Genomic DNA, 22,429 nt, shown 5'->3' on the forward strand with positions numbered 1-22,429 from the left:
GTATATGTACGTTTTGATTTGAGAACATGAATAATAATTTTTCCGCAGGATTCATGTGATTTTCAGGGACTGATAGTGCTATTCTGTGGTTTATTTTCTCTCTCCAGTCAGAGCAGGTCATGTGCCGAATCTAGAAAAACCTGCTAGACTACATACTCTTTTCTGAACACAAAGTTCAGTTCAACTGAATCTGTTTTTCAGGCTGTGCCGTGAAGGAGAAAACATGATATTTTAACGAAGAACCAATATCAAAATAGTAAGTACTTTCATGAAATATTTCAGTGCACTGGGACACATGGATCATATTTGCTTTCAAGGTGAAGTGAATGAGTGAAATTAAATATGACTTGGCTTTTACAATTTTACATTATATATTTAAAATAGACTTGACATTATTCTCTGTGAGTGTCTATCATTTGTTAACTGCCTGTTTAATGTTGTGATTTTAAGAAAACAAAACATCCGCGATAAAATATGAATAAAAAAATTATAATTGACATAAATTTTGTAATATGGTCATTATAAATCAGTTTACACATAACTATGAGTGTAATGCAGACAGTGGATCTAAAAAAACTGAAAAAAAATAAATAAATACACTCACCTAAAGGATTATTAGGAACACCTGTTCAATTTCTCATTAATGCAATTATCTAATCAACCAATCACATGGCAGTTGCTTCAATGCATTTAGGGGTGTGGTCCTGGTCAAGACAATCTCCTGAACTCCAAACTGAATGTCAGAATGGGAAAGAAAGGTGATCTAAGCAATTTTGAGCGTGGCATGGTTGTTGGTGCCAGACGGGCCGGTCTGAGTATTTCACAATCTGCTCAGTTACTGGGATTTTCACGCACAACCATTTCTAGGGTTTACAAAGAATGGTGTGAAAAGGGAAAAACATCCAGTATCCGGCAGTCCTGTGGGCGAAAATGCCTTGTTGATGCTAGAGGTCAGAGGAGAATGGGCCGACTGATTCAAGCTGATAGAAGAGCAACTTTGACTGAAATAACCACTCGTTACAACCGGGGTATGCAGCAAAGCATTTGTGAAGCCACAACACGCACAACCTTGAGGCGGATGGCCTACAACAGCAGAAGACCCCCACCGGGTACCACTCATCTCCACTACAAATAGGAAAAAGAGGCTACAATTTGCACGAGCTCACCAAAATTGGACAGTTGAAGACTGGAAAAATGTTGCCTGGTCTGATGAGTCTCAATTTCTGTTGAGACGTTCAGATGGTAGAGTCAGAATTTGGCGTAAACAGAATGAGAACATGGATCCATCATGCTTTGTTACCACTGTGCAGGCTGGTGGTGGTAGTGTAATGGTGTGGGGGATGTTTTCTTGGCACACTTTAGGCCCCTTAGTGCCAATTGGGCATCGTTTAAATGCCACGGCCTACCTGAGCATTGTTTCTGACCATGTCCATCCCTTTATGACCACCATGTACCCATCCTCTGATGGCTACTTCCAGCAGGATAATGCACCATGTCACAAAGCTCGAATCATTTCAAATTGGTTTCTTGAACATGACAATGAGTTCACTGTACTAAAATGGCCCCCACAGTCACCAGATCTCAACCCAATAGAGCATCTTTGGGATGTGGTGGAATGGGAACTTCGTGCCCTGGATGTGCATACCACAAATCTCCATCAACTAACTGCAAGATGCTATCCTATCAATATGGGCCAACATTTCTAAAGAATGCTTTCAGCACCTTGTTGAATCAATGCCACGTAGAATTAAGGCAGTTCTGAAGGCGAAAGGGGGTCAAACACAGTATTAGTATGGTGTTCCTAATAATCCTTTAGGTGAGTGTATATATGGTAGAAAAATAGGAACAAACAAATAAACTTTTAACAAAAAAACTTTAGCTTGCAAGGTTCTCTCAAAGTTCTGATCAAACGTTCTTCCGGTGACGTCATCTACTCCATGATGTCATTACACAGGAAAGCATCTTTAAGTGCTTCAGGAAAGTTCATTAGTGTAAACGGGGTTAGTTCAGCCAAAACGGACATTCCTGTCGTTAATCACTCATCCACATATCGTTCCAAACCCGTAAGACATTCATTTATCTTCGGAACACAAATTAATATCTTTTTAAAGGTATTAACTATGTAACTTTTGGCGCTCTAGCGGTTAATAAACAAACTGCTGCGTCTTGCGGAAGAACATTGTAGCCGGATCTACTTCTCTCTGTTTATGTCTATAACGAGTCACGCAGGCACTGTGCTACTTAATCATTTAATTTAATGTCTGAATGTTTCTTCGTTCAGAGTCAGTGGAGGAGATCAAACTAATCAGATTCTCCTGCAGCTTCATCATGGCTGATTCACAAGGATCCAGAGATGGAGATTTTTCTCCAGGATGCAGGTACTTTCAACAAACACTGTTAAATATTTTATTACATTACATCACATAAAAAGATCACAGTTTTTGAAGCCCCCCAGTTTGTTTTAAAACTAACATAATATATTAAATAAAAAGATCATAAGATCATGTTTTTTGATGCAATATGAATGTATTTAATATTAATATGGTTCCTATCATAAAGAATGAACACAGTAATCTAAAGGATTAAACTGAATCTGTTCTCTGTTCCAGTTCAGTCCAGCAGAAGAGCTCAAACCCAGAGTCCAGCTGTGTGTCTATGAAGAGTAACCGCTCTATGGATCCGCCAATATATTTTAAGAGTGGAAACAAACGTCCCGACCTCAGGTATATTATTTCTATAAAAGTTGTGCTTACAACCAAGTCTCCTGGTCTTCACTTCTGAATTTCCTACAAAGGTCAGAAAAACATTGGTCTCTTTAGTCGGTTGAGCCTTCGTCCTCCATTGTACCTTTGAAAAGAGTCATGTGATCGTGGTTGATGTTCACGTGGTTGAAGTTATTCTATAATTCTTATTACGCCCCGTCTCTAGGGGAATATAGAAAACTCTAAAGAGGCATAATAAATAATGTTGGGTTGTGGTAATGGAATTCCAGCAACGAATCACTCCGGTCGATAATCAAACACACACAAAATCTAAGCAGAAAAAGTAATAATTATTAAAGAATATCAAGTAAAATAAAGAGCATCTCTTCAGGGTGTCCCAAAGGCCAAAATAACAAACAAAACTATATAAAAAAGAAAAGAGGAGAGAATTAATAACCTAATCCAATAACAAAAGAAAATACATTTAACTTACCTAACTCCCTGCCAAAAACAGAGCTCAAACCAATTTCAAAATAAACACGGCAGTACACCCCTATGCTTCACACTTTTAGGACATGTTGTTTAGACAAGGGGAAACGTTTTCAGATGTTACAAAAGGTTGCACGTTCACTTGAACTAATTAACATCACTAATACACTCAAATTTGATCATCGGCTGGAGGAGGGATTCCGGAGCTCTCAACCCGAGTACGACCGAACCAACAATGAGCTCTCAGACGAGTTCCAGCAGCGTCCTTATAAAGACCACGCCCCGACTGGACAACCAATGGCTTTCTTACACCCCATCATTGGACAACCTGTTAGAAATCAGACAAAACAAGGAAGAGAAGAGGAACACAGAGAAATAGAAAAACAATAGGCTACATAAACACAGGTCGTAACAATTCTATTGTTGTTTTCCATTTGTTTGTTTTGAATTCCTAATTCCTAATATTACCGTTTTTCTCAGTCAATTTGTTTTTTAATAATATTTTTTAATAATTGTAATCAAATTTTGAAACAGTGCAAGACACCACTGAGTTACAGACAATAAGGTAAAAGTGTCACAACACTCCCTGGTCTTTCCTAAGATTCCAGTAAAAGTTTTTTTTTTTTTTTTTTTTTTTTTTACTTAATTTGAAAACCAGTTCAGTCCAGCAGAAGAGCTCAAACCCAGAGTCCAGCTGTGTGCCTATGAAGAGTAACTGCTCTATGGATCCGCCAGCAGTGTTTAAGAGTGGAGACAATAATTTCTATAAAGGTTATGCTTATGCTTATAGTATTTGATTTTTATGAAATTGTTATTAATATACAGCAGTTTCATGATCTAGATTTTAACCTAATAATTCTAAATTCCAATCCTTTAAAGGGTTAGTTCACCCAAAAATGAAAATTCTGTCAGTAATTACTCACCCTCATGTTGTTCAACCCCGTAAGACTTTCGTTCATCTTCGGAACACAAATTAAGATATTTTTGATTAAATCTGAGAGCTGGATCACTCCTCCATAGGCTTCTAAGGCATTATAACTTGCTGGCCCAGAAAATGTATTAAAGACATCGTTAATATAGTCCAAGTGACTACAGTGGCTCAATCTTAAGTTTATAAAGCGATGAGAATACTTTTTGTGCGCAAAAAAAACAAAAATAACGACTTCGTTCCACTATTCATTTCCTTCTCTCTGGGCCTCGAGTCTTTTCACGTCGTATAACTGCGCAGCACATCTGTGTTGTACGTCACACGCATCACACACATTTATTGGTCGACGCTGGTCATGTGTGTGATGCGTGTGACGTACAACACAGATGTGCTGCGCAGTTATACTACGTGAAAAGACTCGATGTCCAGAGAGAAGGAAATGAATGTAGTCACTTGGACTATATTAACGATGTCTTTAATTCATTTTCTGGGCCAGCAAGTTATAATGCCTTAGAAGCCTATGGAGGGGTGATCCAGCTCTCAGATTTAATCAAAAATATTAATGACACAATTACATCAATATCAGTGTGTCTGATTCTTTACCCTCTTCATTCTGATTTAATGTCAAATCTTTTATCCAGACCAGTTGAAAACAAAACTGTGTACAAGCCTGTGATTCAACCACAAGACTTTAATGAAAGCATGTATCCTGGTTTCAGGTAAAATGCAGGACTTTTTGGTTTTTTTATTTTTTACGTGCTGCAATTCACATCACACATCACTCAAACACATAATTAATGATTGAAACATTTCAGAAACCTAATGATGTTCTGTGTCCCATAATACAGCCAACAAATTATTTTGTAATTTATGTCTATTTACTTCTCTAACTTGTGTAATAATGTGGTATTTTAATCTTACAGCCATGACTCTAAACCTGCTGAAGTCCTCAACACATTGAGATCAAATCTGAGAGAGAAGTTTGAGTGTTTGTATGAGGGAATATCAAAGCAGGGAAACCCAACACTCCTGAATGAGATCTACACAGAGCTCTACATCACAGAGAGTGAAAGTGGAGAGATCAGTAATGAGCATGAGGTGAGACAGATTGAGACACAGTCCAGGAGAGCAGAAACAGAGGACACACCGATCAAATGCAGTGACATCTTTAGACCTTTACCTGGACAAGACAAACCCATCAGAACTGTGCTGACAAAGGGAGTCGCTGGCATTGGGAAAACAGTCTCTGTGCAGAAGTTCATCCTGGACTGGGCTGAAGGGAAAGAGAATCAGGACGTCCACCTCATATTTCCACTTGCTTTCAGAGAGCTCAACTTGATGAAGGACAAAACACTCAGTCTTTCAGATCTTATTCATCTCTTTTTCCCTGAAACCAAAGAAATGGAAATATCCAGTGATGAGTATAAAGTTTCATTAATCTTTGATGGTCTGGATGAGTGTCGTCTGTCTCTGGATTTTCAGAGCGATGTGAAACTGTGTGATGTGACTGAATCAGCCTCAGTGGACGAGCTGCTGACGAACCTCATTGTGGGGAATCTGCTTCCCTCTGCTCTCATCTGGATCACCTCCAGACCAGCAGCAGCGGATCTCGTCCCCTCTGAGTGTGTCCATCGAGTGACAGAGGTACGAGGCTTCAGTGACCCACAGAAGGAGGAATACTTCAGGAAGAGAATCAGTGATCAGAGTCTGGCCCACAGGATCATCTCACACCTGAAGTCATCAAGGAGCCTCTTTATTATGTGTCACATCCCAGTGTTCTGCTGGATCTCAGCCACTGTTCTAGAGAAGATGTTGAGTGAAGCAGAGAGAGGAGAGATTCCCAAGACTCTCACTCAGATGTACACACACTTCCTGCTCATTCAGACCAACATCAAACATGAAAAGGACTATGAGAAGAAAGTGAAAGATGAAGACATGATTGTCAAACTGGGGAAACTGGCTTATCGACAGCTTGTGAAAGGCAACCTGATCTTCTATGAGGAAGACCTGAGAGAGTGTGGCATTGATGTGGAAGAAGCATCAGTTTACTCAGGATTGTGCACTCAGATCTTCAGAGAGGAGTTGGGCTTGTATCAGGGGAAAGTCTTCTGCTTTGTTCATCTGAGCATTCAGGAACATCTAGCAGCTCTATATGTGCATCTCTCCTTTATCAACAATAACATCAATGTGTTTGACCAGATTACCAAACCAACTAATGGAGACAAAGTTTCACTATGTGATCTCCATCAGAGAGCTGTGGATGAGGCTTTAGACAGTAAAAATGGGCATCTGGACCTTTTCCTTCGTTTTCTTCTGGGTCTGTCAGTGAAGTCTAATCAGAGTCTCTTACAAGAACTAAAGACACAGACAGCAAACAGCTCTCACAACAATGAAAAAACAGTTGACTATATTAAAGAAAAGATCAGTGAGAATCCCTCTCCAGATAAATGCATCAATCTGTTTCACTGTCTGAATGAACTGGGTGATCTTTCACTAGTGAACGAAGCTAAACCTCTTATGAACTCTAGAGGATTACGTGATGTGAAACTCTCCTCGTCTCAGTGGTCAGCTTTAGTGTTTGTGTTGTTGTCCTCAGAGGAGACACTGCAGGAGTTTAACCTGTTTAACTTAATTGGAGTCAGAAATGATCAGTAAGTAACACTGAGTGCAATCATTACAGTCTAAAACATTATGAACAAAGAGAAACTCATAGATCAGAGGTGTTTAAATCACGGGGCACAGATTGATTTCTGGGATATTGTAGATAATTTGTGGGTGTTTCTCAAACCGTGGCTGTGTCCTAGTAAGGCTGCATATCTCGACTGCCACGTCATCAAGAGCCTCTGAAGGCTGTCTCAGTTTGAAGGATCTTTTGAAGGCAGCCTTCGTTTCACGTCCTTAATTCAGCTCATTTAGAAGGATGCATCAAGTGTATCCTTCGTGTCCTTCAATCTCCTACAAACCTTTGCAGACATCCCAATTTACAAAAAAGAACTGATGTAAAACGAGTCGGCACTGAGTTTATCTGAGTCCATTTTGAAATGTAAGACACAAATAATGTTTTCAGAAATGAAGGCATACATGTTATCTTTTGTTTTGGTGTAAACTAATCACTGAACACTAAACTGGTAATAACGTAAGCCACTGAGAGACACAGACGACTTTCATTCACTGTATTGCATTAATAAAAAAAAAGCCAGTTAATAAAAAGATATTTAATACAAAGTCTTTTTCCAAAATTAAGTTTTAATAGTATTTTTGTGGCGTGACCGTGGGCCGGGAACATGCGTGACCTAGCGATGCACACTTACTTGAGCGTCTCATTCTAGTGTTTAATGCTGAGGACTTGAGTCTTCAAGCCTCAGAAGGACCCGTGTAACTTCATTTTCCAGTTGAGTGCGCAAGCCTTTTAAAGTAAACTCATTTGACCGTTGTGTGTGCACCGTGTGCGCGATCAGAAAAATTGGGCTGCAAGCGGATCCTCCTGATGATGAAAATTATATCACGCGAACAGCCAAAGTATACTTGATAAAACAGTTAATCGCTTTGATGCCATTCCTGGTGGACGTTTAGCTCTTCACAGTGGTGTTGCGGACGGGCACGCAGGGCATATTAAATTATTGTTGTTATTATTACTAGGCTACTTTTATCATTAAATTAATATTACAATTAGTTTGGCCAGCAATAATTTCATAGCGCATCACCACATAACCGACACGCTGTGAGGATAAAAGATTAGATTAGCTTACTTCTCATTTCAAAAACAACTTTTTTAACACAAAATACTTCTTGATTCATGAAAATACGTATTTTTTCACTATGGGCCACAAGAAAAGTATTAAGAAAATAAATTAGATTAATCTCTCATTGTCTCTAAGAGAATATGCACCGTTAATGCAGCTTCAGATGCCAAAAGCTTTTACTGTCAGTTTCTGTAGTGAATAGTTGACTGGCGTTTTAGTCTTCTTAACCAATATAACTTTCACACAAAGTTTGCACCTCACCCACTCGGGAGTTAAATGTCACCATGGTGATAACTAAATAATCATAGCAACAGACATGACAAAAAAAATCTGACATGTCAAAATATTGTTGTTGTGTAATGCAGAATAATAGACCTGCCACAGCAACATTGACAAAAAAATCAATGTTTTTTTTTTAGATGTCTATTTTATAAAGCAGTGTTTAATTAAAAAATATTTGAGGGTATTAAGAAAGGTATGTAATGTATAGGGTAAGGGATAATGTAGAGCGAGGCGGTTGTTATAGCGAATACAACCCCGACAGGCTGATCAGGACCCCGACCCGAAGCGGAGGGGTCTTGAATCAGCCTGAAGGGGTTATATTCGCTATAACAACCGCCTCGCTCTACATTATCCCGCTTATTACATGGCTACCTACCAAATAAATCAATAATTTGACACAAAATATTGATTTAAAAAGGAGTTTATTGCTTTAAAAATGATTGTATTGCTTCCACTAAATAAAATAGTCCGTTCCGTCTCTACGGTTAAAATCCTGCGTCCATAGCAATGCTCTGTTTTTCATGGCAACGGTCTGTTATACTTAGCAGCGGTCTGTTATCAAGAAATAACAGACCATATTCTACATTAGACTTCAACCAAGCCATGTACTAATTACTTATAATAATAATCATTATTATTAGCATTAATAATTAATGTTTTTATTTGTTTATTTTCAATTAGTGAAACACAAAATACACCAGATGAAGTTCTTCAGAAGCTACTGCCTGTGGTTACAGCAACTAGATCAGCTTGGTAAGTAACACTGAGAACAAGCATCACTGTTAAAACATTATAACAATTCTTACTTAAACATTATAAATTAATGGTTTAACAAAAAGTTATGAGTGTCACACTTCAGCTTTTAAACCCTCCACCTATCTGACCTGATTTGTGATCTACTTAACCATTTTTATGATATTTGTGTGAGAAATTTGTTTTCAAATATCTGCATTTATAATGTGTGTATATAAACATTTATATTTAGACTTTTTTATTTTATTTTATTTTATTTAAATGTTAACATTTAGATTTAGGGAAAAACAGATGTATTAAATGTATTACATTATATCCATTTTATATCAAATTTCTCTCTCACATAGAGGCATAATCTCTTAGTATAACAATAAAACTCACTGACATGTTGAATTAATTGTTTAAAAAAAAAGATATTGCACACATTATAAACACAACTAAGAAAAACAAAGATATCTGATTTGGTCTGAGAGAGTGTGTCATTGTTCTCTACAGGTTGTATGATTGTGGTGTCACAGATGAAGGTTGTGCTGCTCTGGCTTCAGCTCTGAGATCAAACCCCTCACACCTGAGATATCTGCATCTCTCTGGGAATAATCTAGGAGACTCAGGAGTGAAGCTGCTCTCTGCTGTACTGGAGAATCCTCACTGTAAACTGGAGAAACTGTGGTAAAATCATCTCTCTACCATAAAGACTCGGAGTGAATAAGGATTAATATGCAGATAGTGCATTCAATATATCTTTGGCGTAAGCCCCATCCGGTGGTTCAGTGAAAGATTCCTGCTTGAACCATCAGATCCTGCCGGCGGTAGAAGGCAGCGGTGAGGAGTCTAATAAAATAATGCTATCAGTCAGATTCATCTTTACTTTGTTAATTTTGTGTTATTTTTGAAAAAGAAAAATCACAACATCACATACAAAAGGAACAATTACACCTAATGGCGACCAGTTTGACATAATGGTAACACTTTATCACAAGTATACAGTAACACAGCGCTTATAAATCATTTTCAATCTAGTAGTTTATAGTTAATGAATAGTATATAATAGTATAAGCTGTAGTTAATATATTAAGAGACTATATACAAATAGTGAGTTCTTCGTTCACTGTCACTGTAATTAACAAAGTGTTATTGTTTAATTAGCTCTTATGAAAAGAGTTAGATAATGTTTTGTTAATAACGTATTAACCATAAATAGTTCTCACTTTAGATTAGGTCAGGGAAAATCAGAAAATGTCATTAAGTACTTTAAAGGACAAGTTCGGTATTTTACACTTAAAGCCCTGTTTACAGATCGTTTCTGATGAAATAGATTGGGTGTATATAGAACAGGGGTGTTCACTGATATGCTCACACAAAAATCGCTGCAAAAGATGCTTTCCAACAGGTGTTTTACCATTCGTTGTAAAACTGTGGATCTATTTTTCCAAACGTCTCACACCCGTAGATTCTTCCGTTGAGAGCTTGAATAATAGACACTCCAGCCCAGTTGGTGGCGATAATGCACCTTTGCCAATTGCAAGCAAACCACTGGCATTTAATTGAATACACAGAAGAAGCAGAAGAAGAAGCGGCGGAGTAATACCATACCTCACACAGCTCACCCAATACAAGTCAATGGAGTTGGACAAAAACTACGATAAAACCTGTTGGAAAGCATCTTTTGCAGCGATTTTTGTGTGAGCATATCAGTGAACACCCCTGACCACTCGGTGAGTTTCACGTCTTTGTAAACGAAAGTTTAATGCGTTTTATGAAGGATTGTTCCAGTGCCCATAGGCTGCCATTGTGTAGGTGGGGGGGAAAGCGAAATAAACCTAAAATTCTCGGGACAGCAGCATGTGTCCAAATTTTTATCTTAACCATTCTATTTCATCAGAAACGATCTGTAAACAGGGCTTTAAGTGTAAAATACCAAACTTGTCCTTTAATACAGCCTTTATTGGACATTCATTTCATTAGTATTAAGTGTTCCTTAAAATTTTTACAAATACATTAAGCACATACACACACACAAACACACACACCAGGGTTGGGACGATACACCTATCCCCCGTTTCGTTATTATCACGATATTTGAGTGCCGATACGATATGTATTGCGATTTCTAAAAATTGCGATTTTACAAGTATTGCGATTCGATATTGCAATGTGTTTTTAACACCTAGACCATGGGGAAAAATTAAATCATACACTTATACAGAATGTACATGATGTATAAGATGTCATATTTACAAAAACAATTCATCACATCTTTCTGAGTTTTATTTCAGAAGCATCATACAGTACTACATTCTCTTGAATAAATTATTCAATAACAAATACAGTTTTTAGTCACTTGTCGCCACCTAGTTGCAAAACAATGTAATCAATAAATGCATTATTTTAAGTGCCAAGTTTCAATCAAAAGCTAATTTACTCAAATCCATCGCTACTGTAGACATCAGTGTTTATATTTGAACTTTAAACTTTATTCCCAGTACTTCTATGATAATTTGAACTATTGTATCACACAAATAATGATATTATTATGAGGTTTAAAAGACCTTTTGTGAAGCTGTTTCATGACAACTTTCTCTGGGTCAGCGGCTGCGCCAACACAGATTTGAATGTTGCAATATGATTTTGTCAAAGGTTTAATAGACAGAGGAATATGAAGAAGAGTGTGTGGGTGTTTGAATGGAGATCACAGTATTTTAGAAATTAATCGTGCAGCTCTACTATCTTTCCTTAGTAAGGAAAAAATGCACAATACTCAACTCAAACAATCCTTTTTGTGCTTATTTCTTATACTTGTCAAATGAGTTTAACAGACTGGTAATGTCAACAAATTCAACATATTATTTAGCAATTTTTGCAAAGATAATTACTTTTTCTGAAGGATAACCAACATTTCTGCATTCTCTAGGAGAATTTGGGACTTCTCCTAGCTTATTGTATCTCCAGCAGTGGAGAATACTCTATCAGAAGGGATAGAATCAATGTTCGAATTATACCGTGAGCTTCGGGGGGTACAGCTATTTCGACTGGTGACGTCACTCTCCATTTTATATAGGATTACACACATGAGAATCACTAATCTATATGCGAAATTCCCTGAATATTAGTACAGATTCCCTTTTGTTAAGACATTAAGAATTAAATTGCACAAAATGATAAATCTTGCCTGTAAACTGAATCTGATTATAACAAGACTGAAGCAAACACCAATTTGTGTAGCCTACAATTAATCACAAATATTTAGGGGTACTAGGCTGAAACCCCCCTAAAAAGGGCCTAGTGCACCTATGTGACGAGCTGCTCATAACATTTACCAGAAAGCACAACGCGTGATGATATACATGGCAGTCAAAACCATAGGCAGAGATTAAAGTTGATTCAGCCACTTCAGAAACTAATTGTTTCGCTGACACACCAGCGCCTGCGCCTGTACCCGGTACGCACGTTTTGACAGCTAGTGAAGTGATATCAAAGAACCATAGAAAAGAACACAGTCTGAACGTACCAGAGAAATGGTACAGCCCAATGGAGAGTGAGGGTTTGAAAATCGTATTTCATTAGATTATTATCTGAATTGTTGGTATGTGATGGTAATACTACATTTAAATACATACAATTTTGGATAGGCTAACATTATATTTTATTGCTTTTTTTTCAGTACCCCCCAAACTATTATTTTCATCCCTTTTGGGAGGGTCCAAGTCTCATCTAGAGGGGTCCAATACCCCCCGTAATTCGAACTATGGATATAATTTGCTTGAACACACATGTAAGATCCAGACAGGTGAAACAGAATTTTTTTTAAATCGGTTTGAATAATTGATTCATAAAGACTTCACTTGTTTCATTACTGGATGAATTAGCACTCTAGCGGTTAATAAACTGAACTGCATGCGTCTTGCGGAAGTAGCCAGAGCTACTTCTCTCTGTTTATGTCTATGACGAGTCACGCAGGCACTGGGCTACTCCGCAGCGGTGCCGACCCGACCGGTGAAAAGTATAAACACTTATTACAGGCTTACCGTAGTAATTCAGGATAAGACAAAAGCACGTTTTGAAAAAAGGCATTCATGATATACTTGCTCACTGTAAACATTTTGTAAATTATGAACACAAAAAAAGTTACAGACTGCAGCTTTAACAGTCACTTGTCTTTATGAGCATTTTGAAGCATCAGATGTAATCGATACACTTGTTATTTAAAGCGACTTTCAAAAGGTGATTTACTCTATTTTGGTTGCTACTGTAGCCATCAGTGTTTATACCCGAACTATAAACTTTTATATCTGTATTTTTGTGATCATTTGAATATTTAGAAAACACAAATAGATACTTCACCCACACATCGCACCAGAACTGTTTTTCGGAACCGAAACTTAGGAATTTTGCACGGTTCCGATATTTTTCAAAAACACTAACGGTTCTGGATAAGAACCAATTCTCGGTTCCCAACCCTACTTTTCAGTGCATTCAGTCTCACGTTGCTTCCAAGCATCCACTTGAAAGGGATATTACATCACTCAACACTCACACATTTCATCTTCTGTTGGAACAAAAATGGCTAACATCTGTCAACCTCGTCTATAAGTGTTACGAACTGCTCCAAGACACGAAGGTAGAAATCCAAATGCAGCTTTAATGACAGGGAAATCCAGACACGTAATCAAATAAACAGGCAAAAGGTCAAAACCCAGGTAGGCCGTCCAAACAAACAAAACAAACAAACAAACAAAACAGGCAGGGGTCAGAGGCAAAAGAGTAATCCACGGAACAGGCAAGAAATCCAAAAATCAAGAGACAAGAAACCAGGGAAAACGCTCGGGAATGCAGTGCAACAACATACAAAACTTTGCAGTGAGTGATGGGGTGAACCAGGCTTATATGGGGTGAACTAAACAAGAAGATGAGATACAGGTGAATGTGATAATGAGTGCTGATGAGTCCAGGCAGAGAATGATGGGAGATGTAGTCTATGAGTGAACATGAGAGTCTGGTGTGGAGTGCCCTCTGGTGGCTCTCAATAATCCAAGATGGCGGCGCGAGTACATCGCGAGGCTCGCGGTCTCTCCAGATTCTGTAATTTAGCAGTATTTTTCTTGCTCATTTCGGGTCTGTTCGTCCAGAACAGTTGTGCCTTAACATCGTACACCCAAGGTGAGCTTTTGGATATTGGTTTGCGAATTTCCGACAGTTTTATGGACAACCTTCGACTCCTTCCTGAGATCGCCAGATCACCCGAGGCTATGCACTCTGCCCGGCCGGGCGGAAGTGCTCGCAGGCGCCGGCGAGATCGTAAACAAAGGCGGGGGAAGCGCGGAGGACTAAGAGCTAAGCTAAAGCTAACACCACACCGGCTCTCTTTACCCAGCATTTTCCTTGCCAATGTACGGTCGCTGTTGAACAAAATGGAGGAGATTCGACTCAACATCACATACAGCAAGAGACTTTTGAACTGTAATGTTCTAATTTTCACGGAAACATGGTTAAACAGCGGAATACCGGACAACGCTATTGAGCTAGCGGGACGCCATACATTCCGGACGGATAGAACATTAGATGGCTCCGGTAAGACCAGAGGTGGTGGATTGTGCATTTACATTAACAAAGCTTGGTGCACAAACTCTGCTATTGTTGGGAGACATTGTTCAGCTAACCTTGAGTTTCTCATGGTTAAATGTAGACCGTTTTATCTACCGCGGGAGTTCACTTCCACTATTATAACTGCAGCCTATATTCCCCCGGATGCTGATGCCAAGTTTGCTATGAAAGAACTTCACGCAGCCATCAGTAAACAACAGACCGTTCACCCGGAAGCTGCGTTTATTGTTGCGGGTGATTTTAATCATTCAAACTTAAAGTCAGTGCTACCGAAATTTCACCAGCATGTTTCCTGTCACACCAGAGGAAACAAAACCTTAGACCATGTTTACACAAACATGGCTGAAGCTTACGTCGCGACACCCCTCCCCCACTTGGGACAGTCAGATCACCTTTCTTTGTTCCTCACCCCCAAATATGCACCTCTGATCAATCGCGTGAAGCCATCAGTGAAGACCATCAAGGTGTGGCCTGCGGGGGCAGATTTCTCACTCCAGGAAAGGTTTCTACACACAGACTGGAGTATGTTTGCTTCTCAAGCCACCAGTGGCTCTCACACGGACATTGACTGCTACACCTCCTCTGTACTGGATTATATTAATACCACCATTGACAGTGTTACAACCCAGAAGCAGATCACCACATACCCAAATCAGAAGCCATGGATGAACAGGGAAGTGCGACTCCTATTGAAGACACGCAATACTGCCTTCAGATCAGGAGATGCACAAGCCTATAGCACATCCAGAGCAAATCTGAAAAGGGGCATCAAAGAGGCCAAGCACTGCTACAAGCTTAAGATAGAGGGACACTTTTCCAACGCTGACCCTCGGCGCATGTGGCAGGGCATTCAGGCCATCAGTGACTACAAACCCTCTCACTCCACCCCCGCAGCCACTGATGTCAACTTCCTGAACGAGCTAAATGACTTTTATGCTCGCTTTGAAAGAGACAACAGAGAAACTGCCACCAAGCTCAAATCCTCAGCTGACCACCCACCGATCACACTCTCCTCCACAGATGTCTGCAATGCACTGAGCAGGATCAGCGCGCACAAGGCTGCTGGACCAGACAACATCCCTGGACGCGTACTCAGGGCATGTGCGGAGCAGCTCGCTGGGGTTTTTACAGACATTTTCAACCTGTCTCTTGCCCAAGCAGCTGTACCAACATGCTTTAAATGCACTTCCATTGTGCCAGTGCCAAAACACTCCAGCCCGAAGTGCCTTAATGACTACCGCCCTGTAGCACTCACACCCATCGTAATGAAGTGCTTTGAGCGGCTGGTCCTGGCACACCTAAAAGACTCTCTACCATCCACATTGGACTCACACCAGTTTGCCTACCGTAGCAATAGGAGCACAGAGGATGCAGTCTCCATGGCACTGCACTCTGTGCTCACACATCTGGACAATAAGAACACTTATGCACGCATGCTGTTTGTTGACTTCAGCTCAGCATTCAACACTGTCATCCCAACTAAGTTAATAGCCAAACTTGGAGACCTGGGCTTCAACACCTCCATGTGCAACTGGATTTTGGACTTCTTGACCAACAGACCCCAGAATGTTCGATCAGGCTCCAACTGCTCCACATCCATCACACTCAACACTGGTGTACCACAGGGCTGTGTGCTAAGCCCGTTCCTCTACTCCCTCTTCACCTCCGACTGCAAGCCTGTGTACGGATCTAATTCCATCGTCAAGTTTGCGGACGACACTACAGTGATTGGTCTCATCAGCAACAACGATGAGACTGCCTATAGGGAGGAGATCAAGCACCTGGCCACATGGTGCACCGAAAATAACCAGCTCCTCAACACCACCAAAACGAAGGAGCTCATCGTGGACTTCAGGAAAGTGTCAAGAGGCACACACGACACCATCCACATCAATGGAATGGCTGTTGAGCGTGTCTCCAGTTTCAAGTTCCTGGGGATCCACATCTCGGCGGACATGACCTGGACAACCAACACCTCCAGCCTGGTCAAGAAGGCTCACCAGCGCCTTTTCTTCCTGAGGACACTGAGGAAGAATCAGCTTTCCTCCACTATCCTGGTGAACTTCTATCGCTGTGCAATAGAAAGCATCCTGACCAACTGTGCTACAGTGTGGTATGGGAGCTGTTCTGTTGCAGAGCGCAAGGCACTGCAGCGGGTGGTGAAAACCGCCCAGCGCATCACTGGGACTCCACTACCTGCCATCGAGCACATCCAGAGGAAACGCTGTCTGCATCGAGCTCGCAGCATCCTTAAGGACTCCTCTCACCCAGCCCACAGACTGTTTTCTCTCCTGCCCTCCGGCAGGCGTTTCAGGTGCCTCCGGACCAGGACCAGCAGACTAAAGAACAGTTTTTTCCCCAGAGCTGTCTCTTTATTAAACTCTAACCCTCATTGATCCCACTCCCCTCATATACTGATTGACTCTCCTCTCCCTCCTCACACCTGCCTCCATTTTGTTATTCGCAATACTATAATGTTCATTTGCACTGCTGACTGTTATTACAGTAACAACTGTTTACATATGCATCTTGCACTACTACCTTGACTGGAATATGCTCAATTTGCAATATCGTACCTTAACTGTAATATGCAATTACTTTCCACTGCACTTTCACTCGGATAGCTTCTGTCCAAACTTTATTTGCACTACTTTAAATCCATTGTTATACTGCTCATTAGCCTAACTTATACATATATCTATTTGTTAAATTCTGTTTATAGTAATAGCCATCTGTATATTATGCTCACATTCTGTTTATAGTAACAGCCATCTGTATATATATTCATAGTACATATCTATCTGTAAAATTCTGTTTATAGTAACAGCCATCTGTATATTATATTCAGTACATATCTATCTGTAAACATTCTGTTTATAGTAATAGCCATCTGTATATTATTATATTCAGTACATATCTAGCTGTAAACTCTGTTCACAGTAATAGTTATCTGTATATTATATTCATAGGACAATCTATCTGTAAATTTTTGTTTATAATAGTATTCAACTCTATATTTATTCAGTACATATCCATGTTCTGCACTTATGGAACCACTGTATATCCTGCACTTGCTGCTATTGCACTTCTGGTTAGACCTAAACTGCATTTCGTTGCCTTGTACCTGTACTTGTGTAATGACAATAAAGTTGAATCTAATCTAATCTAATAAGCAAGTACAAAAATAATGCAATTTAATTTGAATTAATATCAATTCTGGAATAAGAAAAATCTATTTTAAAACTGTAAACAAAACAAAAAAATCGCAATAGGTGAATTGATTTTTTTTCTCCCAGCCCTAACACACACAAATGTTCCTTAAAATGTTTACACACACACACACACACACACACACACACACACACACACACACACACACACACACACACACACACAAATACACGTTGGGTTTCCATGTTTTATGGGGACTTTCCATAGAAAATATTTTTATACTCTACAAACTATATATTCTATCCCCTAATCTTAACTGATGTATTTTAACAAGGTGAACTAATCAGTATTTTATGTATTTCATATTGACAGCATTATGTTGTTATTTTATTTTTTAAGTGGTCATGTTTAGCTTTGGATATACGCTTAAACTGTGCGTCATTGTTCTCTACAGGTTGATGGATTGTGGTGTCACAGATGATGGTTGTGCTGCTCTGGCTTCAGCTCTGAGATCAAACCCCTCACACCTGAGAACACTGAATCTGTCTTATAATAAACTAGGAGACTCAGGAGTGAAACTGCTGAATGATCTGAAGAATGATCCACATTATAAACTGAAGACACTAGTGTAAGAATAGTTTTTAATGATTTTCGTCATCATATTTTAATTTCAAGTTCAAATGGCTGATTTACTCACTAGAAATAAAAGGAAATTGTACCAGGTTCAGTAACAGCACGTGTGTGTGTGTGTGTGTGTGTGTGTGTGTGAATATTTTGTTTGAGATCATCAGTTAAGTCTTAAATTCAGCTTCGGTTTCTGTAGGTGTCTGAACTTTAAACTGTATTTAATATGAGTTCAATTCTAATTATGATTGAGAAAATAATATTAATGTTATTTTTAGCTGTTCCCCTTTAACTTTCTCTATAGGCATCTTTACACAGCTGAGTTAAGGCTGCTCTAAAGCGGATATGTGTCTGCTCAAAGTTCTGTGTAAAGACACAATGCCGCATAAAAGCAAACTTAAAATATGACGGGTCTGACCTACCTCAGCCCCTAGTATCAAAGGTGACTCTGATATTGTTTTGGCTCAGTGTGAATGAACGTGTACTTGTGCCGCTCTAAACTTCGTCATTGTCATGACAACCAAAAATGTGGCGTGAGAATCAAGAAGCGGAAGACAAAACACATAGGCCTAGCTCCATATTGTTTTAGCCAAATTAAAAATGTCAGCCAACAAGGGACAATAAAGTAAAAGTGTCCTGTACTCACATCGTGAAGCAAACCACCAAAATAACAGAGTCGTCGACGTGTGCAATCAATTGGCTTTCGCCGTTTTGTGAGGGATTTTCACAATTAATACCGTTCCAAATTATCCTACATCCTATCCAGGACATATAGATAATCCCGCGGTAACTAAAGAGCCTATCCTTTAGTCGTGTCCTCAAGAGTTAGGCGATCAGTCTCTACAAATTCGTATTCTATTATAAAGATAATAAAGATAATAGATTTCCCCTTCGTAGTATAAGTCTACCTTTTTAGGTACTCTTCAACCGTGTTCGCTATACAACAATAACCCTGTCGTAAGCTGCCTCTTTGGCTAGGCTTTTAATCAATCAAATCTCACAGTGATTATTCTTACATCAAAAGAATGCTCACCCTCTTGTTGTTTCCTCCGGTTAGGATCTTCCTGATCCAGATAGCAGAATGTGACACGTACCCAAGAATCCAAGGTCCAGACAGATGATTATAATAAATGTTTAACAATATTTATTAAAATAATCAATTTAAAAAAAATACTTGTTACAGATTCAAAATGAGTACTAACTTAACAGAGAGATACTAGCTAGGCTTAAAGCTTCTTGCATCCGATAACTGCTGGTGTATCAGACTGGAGATTGCAAGGAAGAGCCAAGAGTCCTGTCCAGGTCTCTTCTTTTGTAGTCCGAATTCAGACGTCTTCATCATAGTTACTGTAAGGCACATGACTGCTATTTCAATATCACGTGTACAACTGCTGGTCCCAGCAAGTGTAGTCCTGCTATTTCTGTGTAAGCATGACGATGTCTAGCCTGCGGCTTGTTCTATGTTCAATGACCCTGGTCACTGCTCTCTCATGTGATTTGAGAAAGGCAGAGCTGGACAGCAACCTCTTTATTCAGCAGAATATTTTTAGATGGTTATATGTTTTAGTAAACCAGACAGTTCGTCGGTGGCATTCTTATTTACAGACTTCTTATTGTGACCCTTTCTGCGTTGATATCGAGTTGGAGGTGCAAATAAAGCGAAGGAAGTGCCACTCTCAGGTGGGCCTCCCTCAACACACAAAACAGTTTGTAATCTTCCTTTGAAGAGACTGGCAGATCAACGCGCTGCTACATTTCTCTCAGATACGGTTAATGCTTATTCGGCGTCACTGTGTTATATTATATTCCAAAAATCATCTTCTTGAGGATGATATTTCACACACACACAACCTGCCTGAAACGCTAGCGATAGCATAATTGTTCTTTCTGGCTCTTTGAAAAAAAAACAAAAAAAAACCTTACTAGCTCTTTTAATCCTGCGGTGATCTACCTGGTGTAATAATTCATAACTTCTTTGTGGCATTTGTTCCATTTGGAACAATTTTATTAAGAAAAAGAAAATAACTATCAGTACCACAGAATTATGACAAACATCAAAGCGAGATAGCTAGAGCACGCAGAGGAAACTTTAAATTCCGTATTTTTATTTATCTCGAGTTTTATTTCTTTGTTTACTACTTAATTATTTTTAAATTCATTTTATAACACTTTGTTAAAACTGTAGTTTTAAAATAGTACTGTTCAAAGTATTATTTCCCGAGATTTTAATTCCTGTGCATATGCATTTATGCCGCATCAGAAAAGCAATAAACATTCTGTGTACATGAAAAATTTGTGATTTTATGGCGCTTCAGATTTAAAGACGCCTTATGTGTGAGATCATCTGAGATTTGGGTTGTTTGTTATTAACTGATATTAAATTTGTAGTGAGTGATCATTTCTGCTGGTTCTGTATCAGCTGTCCGTTGTGTGAAAGTGACCTTTCATGTGCTTTTGATTTTGTAAAGTGACTTTGAGCATCAGATAGAAGCTATATTATCATAATTGAGAATAAATTAATATAGATTATCTAGTTAGTTTTCTTATGAAAAGATGTGACAGACGTAATATCTCATACTGCATATGTGACTGTTTGTGTGTTTTATTTTAGGTATTAGATGACAGTCTGATCTTCTGATGATCATCTGATGGTGAATAAGGATCCACTGCAGAGACTCACAGTCAACAGAATCAACAGAGACTGAACATACAGTGACTTCACTGTTATAAATTCAGACTTCATTTAGATTTCAGCGATCCTCTGACAGACCTGATGAGGCGGCAGTGAAACACCTTTTATTTCACAGCAGCAAATTACAGTTTCTCATTCATAGATTCACCATTATGAACTCAAAAAGGTTGGAGTTTTGTTAGAGTAAATATAGTCTGAATGTGTTTGTGTTGTATCAGCAGAGGGAGACAAAGACTAATTAAAGATTCATTTTTCATAATTATGAGAAAGAAGAAAAAACATTTCAAGCTCATTTTTGGAAAACAAACAATGGAAGCTTGAGTTTATACATCATGTTTTTAATAATAGTTGTATTACATTTGTATTAATGTATTAAAGGGCTCATATGATGCATTTTCTTTTTCTTTAGTCTGTTATGTAGCTGTTTGTGCATGTATAAGATCTGCAAAGTAACAAAGCTCAAAGTCTCCTACAAAAAGATTTATTCTAATGCCGATACACACTGTAGATTTTGGGCGGTTCCAGACGAAAGATGAGCATCGTGAAACAATCGTGGTGATTTCTGTGGTCGTGGCTCCTAAACGTTGTACAGTGAGAGCGGTTCACAGATGGCTGTCACAGCCTTTTAATTAAAGATAGCCTGTGATCATTTACTGACAGTGTCATGATCATCTCACAGTGTGTTTGCTGCTACGACTTACATCTACTGACTAATCAATGATAATGCAGCATGAAATGGCTTATTGATCAATGCAACATGGCTCTCAAACTTAAAACTTCTTTTCTCCATTAACAATTGCAATGCCAAGTTGTTCTCTTTGACACTTACCAATGACCACGTCCATATATATTCCGCTTTTCTTTTTTTTTGCGCACATAAAAACCATAAGTGCCAAAGTGCAACTGATCTTGCTCTATATGTTTATCACTAGTGCATGCTGATGACTTTTTATTCTTATATAATAACTTGCATAGCCTACGGTTCAATGAGTGTCATCATCGTAAAGTCTACATACATGTCGTACCCAAGTTTATTAGATCCATGTTGTACAGTGTGATTTATAATGATGTTACAGGATTGAAATGGCACAGTCTAAGGCAGATCCAGACCAAGCTAAAACACCTAGATCAAATTCTCTCTCACTACATCACTCTGTCATTTCTGGCAGGTCACGTTAGTCATTATTATCAGCAGCTATCGCGTTTCTCAGGAGCGAATTACCCTCCTCCCTCCCCAGCTCCTCCTCTCGTCAGTCAGGCATTTTGATTCCCCCTGGAATCAGACTAAATTCTCAATTATGTTATACATTATTATCTTGAATTAATCATATCTGCAATACATTCATGTTGGTTCTGTTCTGTTTACCCTAAGGTTGCTACTCCTATCCATGCTAGGCTTCATGGATGCGCAGGGAGTTCTTGCCCTGAACAGAACCATACCGCC

At 39.0% G+C, this 22,429-nt stretch overlaps 1 protein-coding gene and 1 long non-coding RNA gene across 2 annotated transcripts; both read left to right on the top strand.

The window, feature by feature from the left end:
- The first annotated feature begins 206 nt into the window (after positions 1-206).
- LOC311297744 lies at positions 207-2,703 on the top strand. Its single transcript, XR_014628871.1, has 3 exons — positions 207-256; positions 2,282-2,378; positions 2,610-2,703. It is a non-coding gene; the product is annotated as an uncharacterized lncRNA (long non-coding RNA).
- A 1,967-nt stretch (positions 2,704-4,670) lies between these two features.
- On the top strand, positions 4,671-21,378 carry LOC311297737 (NLR family CARD domain-containing protein 3-like). The gene is made up of 6 exons (XM_084420173.1): positions 4,671-4,838; positions 5,043-6,770; positions 8,826-8,897; positions 9,393-9,566; positions 18,124-18,297; positions 20,905-21,378. Exons 1-6 carry the CDS (start codon positions 4,741-4,743, stop codon positions 20,909-20,911), a joined length of 2,253 nt encoding a protein of 750 aa, XP_084276299.1. The 5' UTR covers positions 4,671-4,740; the 3' UTR covers positions 20,912-21,378.
- Positions 21,379-22,429: the final 1,051 nt, after the last annotated feature.

Source organism: Rutilus rutilus, assembly GCF_951802725.1.
Source record: "Rutilus rutilus genome assembly, chromosome: 9".
Classification (NCBI taxonomy): domain Eukaryota; kingdom Metazoa; phylum Chordata; class Actinopteri; order Cypriniformes; family Leuciscidae; genus Rutilus; species Rutilus rutilus.